This window comes from Tyto alba, unplaced genomic scaffold (assembly GCF_018691265.1).
Source record: "Tyto alba isolate M040663 unplaced genomic scaffold, T.alba_DEE_v4.0 Super-Scaffold_46, whole genome shotgun sequence".
Lineage (NCBI taxonomy): Eukaryota > Metazoa > Chordata > Aves > Strigiformes > Tytonidae > Tyto > Tyto alba.
Window position 1 is genome coordinate 2,194,741 of NW_024881322.1, and position 12,094 is coordinate 2,206,834.

Genomic DNA, 12,094 nt, shown 5'->3' on the forward strand with positions numbered 1-12,094 from the left:
GTTGCCCTCGCTGCTGCTTTTTCATTCTTAATTTTAGTCAGTTCTCAATCTCACGTTCCATTTTGCACAGGTATTTTCAGCTCCCCATTTGGTTTTTCTCCACTCTGGACTCTAACACCCCCCTTACGCTGGGCTGCTTTTACACCACCAGTGCCTTGACGTAGTGCCCCCGTCTCTCCCCATAACCTAGGCGTAACGCCTTTTTACTCCTCAGTCTTTTTGTTCTCCCTTCCTCTCAGCGAGTGATGGGCAATACCCCGACAGCACAGCGGTATCATAACTGCAAAAATTAATGCAATACCCCACGGTGCTACTGGAGTTGGGTGCCGGCGCCTCCCATCCTACCTGCGATCCTTGGCTCCTGCGGTGCTGCTCGGGTGCGAGCAGGGGCGCTCAGCACGGCTCCTGTTTCCGTGCGCACCCTTCCCCACAGCCGGGAGGGAGGTCTGGTGCCATTCCCTGGCCGTCTGGAGACATCGCCGCGAGGGCAGCGGGTGTAGAAGCTCCAGGGACGTATTTGCTGAGCACGCGGGGACCGTGCGATTTCAAGTGTTTCCCGCGGCCAAACGTGGAAAGGTTTCGCGAGAAAGGCAGCAGGCACATCCCTGCCAGAAAGAGCCACCCATCTGGCCAAATTTCAGGTCCCTCTTCCACATGTAGCAAGAAACTTTGCCTTCCAGCCACCATCCGTGGAGAAGAAGATGGATGGATCAGCCTGGACGTTTTGGCTTACATTTGGCACCACTTTATTCCAACACAGGAAAAAAAAAAAAAAGCCCTCTTATCTTTCTTGAGAAGTAAGAAAAGGACAAATGGTTTGACAGAAATCTCTCACCATGAATTCACAGGGAGGATGTGAACTACAGGATGGAAATACTCAGCTGAAATGGTAGAGATCTAACAAACCAGTAGTTCGCTCAAATGGAGGTCTGATATCATGGGAGATGTCAAACTCCAATAGTGACAAAACGCTACTGGCCCTTCCGATCAAAAATTCAAATAAGATGACGAGCACAAAGAAATACCTGTTGCAAAAATACAACTCCCAGATTAAATGAAATTAGGTTTAGTTTTGTTGTCTGTTTGTTTGTTTTTTTCTTTTTTTTTTTTTTAATCCTACAACCTCTTCAGAGTACACGTACATCTACCTTTGCCTGGTGGGAATGTACCAAATGGCCAAACCGCAAATTTTCTGCAAGCTGAATTTCAGATTGTTTCAGTATTTCAGCTGGAAAACTAGCAAAAGATTAATATTTTACTCCTACTCATTTTTAGTGTTTTCTCCTCGTCATTCTTACCCTGTTGTATGAGAGGTGAGAAATCTTTGGCAAAGACTGTTTTTATGTTTTTAAGCTGATATATTTTGCTGCCATAGGGTCCTGAAAAGACAAATGTGTTGATGTCAGGGGTGTGTAATTTGAAACTGTGAGAAGGGAAGATGTGTACATCCATACCTAGCAGGAACTTCTTTAAATCCCTTTATTGAAGAGAACTCAGTAAGAGGTGAGACTGATTGGATCCTCAGTTTATGAGACCCAGTTCTTCCTCTGTTAATGTACTTAATATCCTCAGCTTCTACTGTGTTTTAAACTCCCCAACTCTGTCCACAGCTCTGCTGAGGCACCTCGGCTGACATGAATTTAGATTTTTATGGCATACAGTGCTTTCTCCTCCCATCTAGCAGGACGGATCCAAGTTAAAAAGAACAGCTCAGTGGTATCTTTTTTCCCCCCATGAATATTTTGGTTCTACATTCAAAGAACTGTGACATAAGTAAGAAAACATCCGTGGAGCCTAAAGCATCTGTGACTGAGAAATCAGGGCAACCCAAAAAAAAAAAAAAAAAATTGAGAAAAGGTTAAGAAAAGAAAAGTACTTGTGCTGGCAAGAAAGGGGTTAGGTGGGGACAGGAATGAAGAGGAGACAAAACGCATGAAGGATTACAGAGTAAAAACGATTTGGGAATAGGATGTTGGGAGAGGTGAATAGGGTAGAACAATAGGGAAGAGCGTTTGCTGAATGTGAATAGAAATCATTATAAAGTTTCCACCATCTCCTAATAAAAATACAGTAGCCTTGAGTCCCTGTGCTTTATTAAAAACCCCAGCTGGAATATATAAAAGAAGGCAGGCAAATTATTCTCAAAACAGATAACTTTTAGATGAAGGAGAATGTAGAGAATTGATGAGATTTTTTTGAAGGCAAAAGATATTTGATGAACAAGGCTGAAGAAAAGATGCACCAGGGAGGGGAGGAAGGAAAGGAAAAAAAATTGGTAGAGGAAAAAAAGAGGGAAGATTTGAGCTATAATTAGCATTTGTCTGTTTGGAGGAAATAAATGATCTCTTACCCAAAGAATTTCTCTGGTACAGGAAAGTGGCTGCCCTAACTCGGTTTTTGTTAGATGTCGGGTGTCACCCTCCCTTTTGCTCTGGGAAGTTGACAAGTGTAGGACTGTGAGGTTAAACATTTCTACAGGGTGCTCTGTTCAGAATGGGCTTGGTACCATTTAATGGACAATAAGCTATATTGCAGCTGACAAAATACAGATTTCCTGAACCAAATATATTCAGTTCAATACATTTTCTTTGGTCATGATGGACAGTAATCTGGCGTGACATGAGGTTTGATTCTGCACGGCAGGTTGCATGGGTTCTGTGGTAAATGGAAGCTGTCCATTACAAAAAAAAAAAAAAAAATGCCATTATTCCTATAAAAGAGTGAACTGATTTGAAAAACGGAGGATTGGTTCGTGTCTCCAGCTTACCTGCACATGGAACTTTTTACCCAGCTCCCAGTACTGTACTTCTCCATTTGCTATGCATTTTCTCCCTATCTGGGTGAGATGGAACCTGAGAGCCGGAAATTCCCCCTCTGTTGGGAATCATTACACACAATCCTTTGATTCCATATTTAGTGGACACTTATAATTTTTCTTGTAATGTCACGGGGAAGCTTTAAATGTTGATAACAAGTCACTGGAGGTCCTGGTAGAGTGTTTTTACGTACTTTCCACTTCACAATTGTGTTTAGCTGAGAAAGAGAAAAATAGCATTTTGCTGTGGCCGAAGATCACTGTTTCTCATAACCTGTGTTTTTTCTTTATTTATAAAATACTCCGGACTGAATAGACTCTGAATTACTGTAGGGCTGACTGGGGCAAGCTAAAGTGCAGATTGCTTTTCCCAGTCATGAATTTCAATTAAAAACAAACAACTGATGAACACATTTCTCTAGAGACTGATTTAAATAGTGGTATTTCATCTGTATAATTCCTAAACAAGATTTTCCTACATGTGTAGAGAAGAAAGAGAATTTTTGCTTAAGATATTTTTGAAAACATCGTAGAGACTTTTTTTTTTAGACTGATTTTTCCTTTCTCAGGGAAACCAAGTAGGGAAATTTTGATCGCAGTTGGGCCAAGGCAGAATTTGTATGAGGAAATTAAAAGATCAAAATTTGAACCAAAAAAAAAAAAAAAAAAAAGTCACCTTTTGAGATTTCATCAAAACTATACAATTTGCAATGGTCGTGATGAAAAATCATTTTTATAAACACTTTTGAATGAAGTTTTGGGCTAAATTGCAAGGGCAGTGACATAATTGTACTGCACTTTAGAAGGGAGTCTATTAGCAGATGAAATAGAAATTATTAGCAAAGGCTCCTTCAGGCTTTATTTACAGCCAGCATTAGATGAAGAGTTATTTAGTGGGCAAATAAGCCTGCCAGATATGAAAAAGACAAGAAGAAATGTGTCTTGGCATGCTGGGGAGGGTAAGTATGGAGAAAGCAGAAAGTATCATATTTGATAGTGATGGAATGTAGCCTGAGATGACCCTCTATCCTTGCCTATTGTTAACTTTTTCCCATGCAAAGAAAAAATGCCACAGCCTGTGAGTTCTCTAGCAGAAGCTGTCCGGATGGTGGAAGAACAAGCTGCTGACGTACATTATTACAGATTTCTGACGATGTGTTGTTTTGGTACCCTACCAAACGCGAGGTTCCCCCGTGGTGCTGTAAAAAACACAGAGATTGTTCTTGCCACGGGGATCTTCCAGTGACAGCTCGTGAGACAGAGCCAGAAGGGAGGGAAAAGGAGAAGTGCTTTGTCCGAGGTCGTGGTGTAGGTCAGGGGCAGCACCGGCAGGAAAACAGGACCCAGACCTCTAGTATTTCTGGGCTTGTGTAAATCGGGGCATTTCCCAGCGTAATCGCTCCCGGGTAGGAATGCCCGCACGAGGCATTACGCGGGTGTAGCTCCAGCTGCTGAGGATGCTGGTGCAATTACGTTAGTAAACTTTCCCAGGCAGATGAGCCCTTGCTCCCAGGCTTTAACTGCAACAGCCCCGTCGCAAGGAGACTCTCTGTCAAGGAGCGTTGTTGGAAATTTAGCAAAAGGAAGGAAAGAAAAAACAAAACAAAACAGCCCTCACTTCAATTAGAGGAAAAGATAATTCCTTTCAAGTTGAGAGGCTTGACTCCTGCTGGCCTTTGTTCTTAAGCTTACCCTTGCTGTAATTTCATAGAGCGACTTGAATAATGCCAGTTTGTTCTGTGATTACCCTCAGCTGGAGCTCCAAATTAATATCTCGCTAAGTAATTCAGTACATGATGGGTGAACATTTAGTTAAACATGCCCTAAAAAGCTCGGATTTTCCATGTTCGCTGGAACTCTCTCAGTGACAATTAATTGCCCGTGTTCTTCTGTGTTTATGAGCCTCAGTAAACAGGCAGCATATTTACGTCTCCCCATTACCTTCAGAAATAAACTTCCTTCAGAAAAAAAAGTCTCATGTACCCTGATCACAATCTAATTTTAAGTAAACAGAGGGTGGGGAAAGTGACTAGTAAGCAGGACTTTGGAGGGAGGAAGGTGGGAAGTGGAGAATTTTCTCCCTCTGAAATCATACCACGTCTAATGCTGGTAGTGTTAAGTTAATATGCTGCAAGAATGAGAAGACCTTGGTTAGTCCTCTTACTGTTTGGGGCTTTGTTTGCCCTTTTTATCCGAAGAGTTTAGACTCAAGAACAAATGCACTATTTGCTAACTTGTGATTGAGGAGGTGCTGTAGAAAATACCACCTTTGAAAGCCCTGTCTTCTAACGTGCACAACCCTGGTGTTTTCTGAAAGCCCTAAATTATGGATGTGGGATCCTATTTGAGGGGTCAGCAGTGATAGGCAACAGCCAGTGTTCCTCTCCGGTTTCTTCACGTTGTATTTCTCTTCCATTGCACCGCTTTCTCTCCTACGAACCTCTACCAGAACAGAAAGGAGATACCAGTCCTTCTCCCCATCAGTCGTGCTTGCTCTGGCCTTTACCATGCAGCGAGGGTTTGTGAGGAGGGAGGAACCCACTGTTCTCTGCGCCAACGGGGGCATTGCCGCTGCCTGATTGTGTTACTTAATTCTCTTCCACATCACAGAGTGAATTAACACTTGCAAAGCACTCCAAGAGGCATAGGAAACAGACTGTAGACGAAAGAATAAGATAATATTATTTACTTTGGTTGTATCTATTAACATCTGCAGAAGGAGGACCTTGACGTGTAACTTTGGGCTGTCTGTACAACTGGCTGCTAGTTTCGTTTGTTTGTGCAGGTTAGAGACTATATCAGATGGAAAACACAATTTGGTAGCAGTGAATGTTCACTGTTGTTCACTTCTTCACAAAATTATTCACTCTTGATGCCGTCTGAAGATTTCCTTTAGGCTTGGGCCTTTCTCTAAAGGTAGACCAATACCTGAGCCATAGTGTTAAGATAGAAGATGATAAAGTGAAAAATAATGAAATCTAATGATTGATAGATGGCAAGCCTTTGCTGTTGTCCAAAATCTCCTACGTTAACTCTTCCAGATTTCCTCTGGGCCATCCGCAGCTCTGCCTAATTCTAGACTTTGTGGTGCTGCAGTGTGGAGAGCAAACCTGGCTCGTTTTCCATGCAGGCGGGAGGTGGGGGGGGGAGAAAGCCACCCTCAGTGATATTTGGCCTCTCGTGAGAGGAGGACATCTGAAAACGTTGGTGTCCCCCACCTCAGGGAGATTTTTTTGATCCCAGACACTTAATGCTGTTGTTGTTAAGCTAATGTTTTGTTCCTCTGTGTCTTCCCCCCCGGCCCCCCTGTTATCACATGCTTTACTGGTGGTTGCACCAGGATATATTGCTTGTTAGAAATTCAGTTAGCTACCCTTAGGCAAATCAGCTTGATTAATGAACTATTAAATAGCAAGATTCTGTGTTCATAAATATAGTTTTAACATACCTGGACTAAAGGAGCTGACAGATCTAGAAATAAAATCAGTATTCTTCTTGTAACCCATTGTAAACAAGCTGTCAAGCATCGCTATGGTCTCCGTTGAAATAGCTTTAATGAGTAAATAGAGAGAATAAAAGCAGAAAAACAGTGTCAAAAATGTAAGCTCAAGATAATTGTGTTGTTTTTTGTTTTGTTTTTTTTTTTTTTTTTTTCCCTTTAACCTATTAGATTGAGTTAGGTGGTAGTAGCTCTGTTTCTACCACCCAACGAGCAAATTTTCTCTAGTCCTCACTTAGATAATTTGGACATAATTTTGTCTAAAGTTAGTACTTCTAGAATATGTATTGCTGCTTTTCAAAAGCAAGGAGCTAGAAAACATTTGGATTTTTCCCTGATTCTGACACCTGTGACTTTAGAAGGTTTTCATAGGATAGTCAAAAAGCTTACCTAAAAAACAAAGCGAAGAAAAAAAGTGTATGTAGAATTGTATTTTAGTAAAGAAGAGCTCCTGAATTCCATTCTCCTACTAGGTGTCTGCTTTTTTCTTTGAACGCACTTCTTGTGAATGAAGAAATCTGCATTTTATGAAAGGTGAAAATACACCCAAACACACGTAATTTTTGTGCTTCAGGCTGCCAGTGGAAGCATTTTTTTTTTGTTTTGTTTTTGTGTTTTTGTTTTTTTTTTTTTTTCCCCATCAGTTAACTCCAGGTTTCTCATCCATGGCTTTGGTTGTTGCCGAGTTAATATCCTTTGGTGCCTGCCTTCGAAGGTATTTGGCCGTCTGGTTTCCAGTTGAACCGTTCCCATTTATTTTATTTCCTTTCTAAATTTCCCGTTGAACTGATCCTTCCTGCCCGCCTGCCTGGTGAATCCCCCCCAGGTCGGTGACACGGGTGGCAGCAGTGCCTTTGCTGGATTCCCGCGAGCGGGCCTGGCTTCGGCTTGATAATGAGCCTCCGGTAGGAGGAAAAAAAGTTGTCAAGTTTGCTCGCTGTTGCTCACTGGAATCGAACAGCTTGTCTTTTCTTTTGAGGAACATTTATACTTAACACTCGGTAGGCAAACTGCTATTTCAGTTTGCAAGTGGATTCGGTTATTCAAATGCACGGGCCAGAAAATGAAGGGGATTCTATTTAAACAGTGTGCTCCCGAGTCACAGATGATCTTTTTGATGTCTGTATTTTGCAAATGGAAATTTTCCATTTTCCAGCGCTAGCATTTGTTCAGTGGCTGTGTGTTATCTAAATCTGCTTTTGTGGCTGCTCATTTGCATTTTTGCTAGGCTGTGTTGCCTCCCGTCTTCTCCCCTTGGCCCCCCACTCTTTGATACTGAATTACTAGGTTTGCTGCCTCCACTCTATCTTGCCTCTCTGAAGGCTGAACCATGCGAGGTGCTGAGCACGCGGAACGAACAGCAGAGGCTGCTCAGCACCTCGTCAGGATTACAGGTGAAAAGGGAAATCCGAACCACCTGCATGTTTAAGACTTTTGCTGGGAGAGAGCAGGAGGAAGGTGGAGCCGTTACCCGCTCAGGTAACAGCCCGGCTTCTCCTGCAGCTCCTGACCAACTGCTGGCACTACTGGCCAGTGCGTCTGATGGGGGTGGAAATCTTGTTTTGCAGTTTTATGGTATGATGTGAAATACTCACAGTACTCAGGTGACGTAGCCAAAATGGTCCTTCCTGGACTTACAATAACGGCCACAGCAAACCTTGCATGTTCAGATAGATCTCTCGGTCAGAAGGCGCGGCTTTCTGCTTCCCTCGTACTTCTTTTTTATTTCACCCCGTACACGTGGGTTCTTTCTTCCCCCAAATCTGGTTACATCCACTTCTACAAGCAAACCGCTCAGCAAGAAAAAAATGCGTTAATACCCTGAGGGAAGAGTGAGAAGGTGGGGAGCGAAGCACAACAACTTAATTCTGGCAGTTGAAAGAACAATCTGAAAGTTGTCAGGCTCAAAGTAGCACGTACCGTCAAGTAATCACTATTCACTTCGGCAGATACCAACCCTCAAACAGTCTATTTCACCCTCGGGGAAAGCAGGAGGAGGAGAAAAAAGAACCTAAGCAAGGGTATCACTGGAGTATCACGCACTACCACGAGCGGCAGCGTATTTAAAGCCGAGCAGCAATATAAACCATATTTATGGCTCGGGAGCTGGGAGTTCCAGGCTTCTCCTCGCAGCCCCGTCTTCTTCATTGACCTCTGCTCTGAGCTTCCGAGGGACCACGCGGCCCTGGCCAGCTTGGACTTCAGTAGGAATTGAAAATCCTCAACCGTTCACTGAACCTGGCCTTTCTTCTGAACCTGCTTCGGCAGGTCGGGAAGCTGGAGCGGTGGTGGTGCTCCGCTGGGTGGGCAAGCGCCCCGTGAACGCCCGTGCAAAAATTCTCTGTTGCAAAAGTTTTTCTCCTGAAACCGGGGGCAAACACCTGTGTAAGCATGGCGTGTTGTCCCCACTGTATGGCACGGGACTGGTAGCTAAATACCAATAATTAATAATTATGTTAATGCCTGGTGATGAAAGCGGAGCGTAGGCACAGATATGTAGGCAGTATTTTGGGCACGTGTGTGGCTTCCTGCGCTGCCCGTTTCCTTCGACTGTTTTCTTTTGCCCGGGAACTGACTGCCTGGGGGGGCAGCTGTAGGAATCCGTAGCAAACCCCTCTGCTTACGAGAACAGCAAACTGCCAGAGTAAAGCGTGATATTTCCATGTTCCTGTCATGTGCAAGCACGTGCCCACAAACCAAAACACAGCTGGCAAGGCTAATTTTAGCTCTACCAGCCTTGAGAAGTGTCCCTTTAAAGAAATTCTTTTTATATAATTTTTTTTTTTTTTTTCCTGAAGCAATTTGGTTGATAATACAGCAGCTGACAATCCTGCTGCCATACTACCGACAATTTAAATAAAAACAAAAAGAAACTGCTGCCCCATGTTTTCCCCCCCTCCCCGTCCCTGAATTTATAAATAGGCGAAGCCACTGTAGAAAAGGCCCAGGAATTTGATGACGTGTTAAAGGAGTAAGTGATGGGAAAAAAAAAAAAAAAAAAAAAAAAAAAAAAGGAGAAGCGCTGGGATTTGTGTCCAAGAGGAAACATTTTGTTATTCACGCACTTTCTAACTGGTGATTTATAGTCCTGCCGCAAGACGGACTCTCCCCTCGGGGGACGGTGCGGGGCCCGGGGGGGCGGCAGGTGCGGGGCCGGGGCCGCCTCACCTGGGCCCGGGCGCTGCGGGGGGGCCGCCCGCTGGGTTGGGGCTTTTTTTTTTTTTTTTTTTTTTTTTTTGGGGGGGTGTGTGTGTGTGGGATGGGGTGTCGGGGAACGGAGCTGTGGGTAACTTTTGTGACGCCGTGGTGTTTCCACACGCGCGGCTGCAGGGCAGGGACCCGTAAGTCAGGCCGGGCGAGTTTCCCCTTCACCCTCTTCCTCCATTTTGTTCCAACTTTAAATAAACCCAGGCTTATATAAGCGCTCTAACAAAGTATGTATTTAATATGTCTGGCCCCGGGTCGCCCCTCCGCGAAGTGCGGGATGACGCTACGGAGCAGTTTTCTGAGGGGGCCGGGGGGAGGGCGGGACGACCACTTCCCTGCTCGGCGGGCGTGCTGCGTGACCTCCCCGAGCCCGTTTCTTTTTTTTTAAAAAAAAAAAAAAAAAAAAAAAAAAAAAAAAAAAAAAAAAAAAAAGCAGCGGCGGCGTGGGGCTGCCTCTCCCCCCTCCCCCCCGAGCCCCAGGGCTCCCCGAGCCCCCCGGCCGCTTCCCGCGGGGGCGGGGCGGGGCGGGGGCGGGCGGGGGCAGGGGGCGGGGCCTGCGCCGGCCTCCCGGGGGAGCGGCGCGCCGAGGCCCCGCCCAGCGGCGGCGCGGCGCGGAGGGGGTTTGAATGAAAGACAGGACGAGCCCCGAGCACCATGTCACTCCGTGAGGGAGGCAGCGGCAACTAGGCTGGGGAAGGCTCTTCCCTCCCCACCCCTCCCCCCTTTTTTTTTTTTTTTCTTTTCTTTTTTTTTTTTTTTTTTTTTTTCCCCTTTATTTTTCTTTTTTTCTTTTTTTTTTTTTTTTTTTTTTATTCCCTGTTGTTGTTGTTGTTGGAAGAGGGGCGGGTGGGGAGCGAGAGGGGAGGGCTCGGCAGCGGGGCGAGCCGAGGAGAGGGAGCGGGCGGGCGGCTCTGCGGAGGTTTGGAGTTGCACTGTCTTCCCGGCCCCTCTCGCAGGACGTTTCCCCCCCCCCCCCACACCCCCCCCCACACCCCCTCCACCCCTCCCCAAACCGGGCCGGGCAGCGGGCACCGCCGGAGGCACACGGCTGCCAGCGGGGCGGCGGGGGCTTCCACCCACCCAGAGCCCCGCACACCCCCACGCACGCCCCCCCCCCCCCCCCTCCTTTAACCCCCCCCCATATATGTGCGTGCGGGCGCGTTTTTGGCTGCGCTGGAAGTAGCGCATAGACGGCGAGGAAGTCTCGGCAGCCTCCCCCGTCGCCCGCGCTGTCAGGAATAGCGGCGTGCGAGGAAGAAAAGGCCCTGGGGCACGACACCCTGCCAACGAGTTCCCTGCACCAGCCAGAAGGACTCCAGCTACATGGGCAAACGCCTGGACCAGCAGCCAATGTACCCCCAGTACACCTACTACTACCCCCACTATCTCCAAACCAAGGTAGGGCACGGCGGGGCCGGGCAGCCCCACGGGCGGTTTTTTTTTTTTTTTTTTTTTTTTTTTTTTTTTTTCCCCGTCGCTTCCTCGCGTTCGGTGTCACGCAGAGCCGAGCTGGTAGGCAGAAAGCGGGAGGGAGCGAGGCAGGAAGGTTACCGTCTGCCCTCCCTTTCATTCCTTTATTTATTTTAAATATATATCTATATATATTCCCCCCCCCACACCCACCCCACCCGCGAAGGGCTGCTGGCGGCGGCTAATTCCTTTTCATTGTTCGGGGGGAGCGGTGCGGTCAGCGCTGTGGTAGCAGCGGGCAGGTAGCGTGTTTCTCCCGGCGTGGGCTAAAGATCGCTCCGGGCAGCCTGGAGGACGGGACGCCGTTTGGGTGGCTCTCCCGGTAACCGCTGCAGTTTCTTCGGAGCTCGGAAGCGTTTTGCCGTTCGGCAAGCTGGCCGCGGCGGCTCAAACTTTTTTTTAATCAGTTGAGGAGGAGATGCTGGGGAGCTCAGCGACTGCGAATCTGGTGGAGTTTGTTTCAGTGCGTTGCGCTCCTTTTAATATTTCATTAAATGTTGAGGATGAGGCGGCTGTGCTCTGTTGTATTTGAAAGGTCTGGAAATAGAGGGTAGCTACTTTTGGAGAGCGCGTCGAAGTGCAGGCTCTTCGGTTTTCTTTCTTTTTTCTCTTAATAATTTTTAAAATGCCAGCAGGCTGGAAAAGCAGGCCTGCGTCTCTTAAAGAGGCTGAGTGAAGTCAGTGCTACCTGGCCACGAGTTAGTTAATGAAAGCTTTATTTTTCTAATGCCATTGTATAATAGTTTGCTCTCTGAAAAGATTTCCTGTGTGGCCAAGGGACAGAAACAAAAGAAACCCCTAAACCGAAAGTTTGCAAACCCTGTTTAGGACACTGTATTGAAGAAAAAAAAAAAAAAAAGGGGGGAAAAAAAAAAAAGGGGGAAAAAATACTGTTCTGAAGTGTGACCTCATAGCCCCAGATGAACAGCTTCAGTCAATAAATGAACATCTTGGGGGGGGGGGGGGGGGAATAGGCAGGGCGCACACACGTGTGTTTGGCACTGCATACACATACACACATGGTGCTTCTGTGGCAAATTTAACACATGGGACATTTGACATGTGCGTGTGGGGAAGTGCCACGGGGGGAGGCTGACTTCTCC

At 46.3% G+C, this 12,094-nt stretch overlaps 1 protein-coding gene across 6 annotated transcripts in view; it reads left to right on the plus strand.

The window, feature by feature from the left end:
• The window catches only part of RBMS3 (RNA binding motif single stranded interacting protein 3), a 721,589-nt gene that overhangs the window by 253,437 nt on the left and 456,058 nt on the right, over positions 1-12,094 (plus strand). For 2 of the 6 annotated variants that reach the window (XM_042806474.1, XM_042806475.1), the window contains exon 1: positions 10,377-10,919. The exons of the other annotated variants lie outside the window; for them this stretch is intronic. In XM_042806474.1, the coding sequence (XP_042662408.1) occupies positions 10,845-10,919 (75 nt within the window). In that variant the 5' untranslated portion in view covers positions 10,377-10,844. Of the gene's footprint in view, positions 1-10,376; positions 10,920-12,094 lie in introns of those variants that run through there. 6 annotated transcript variants of the gene reach the window in all.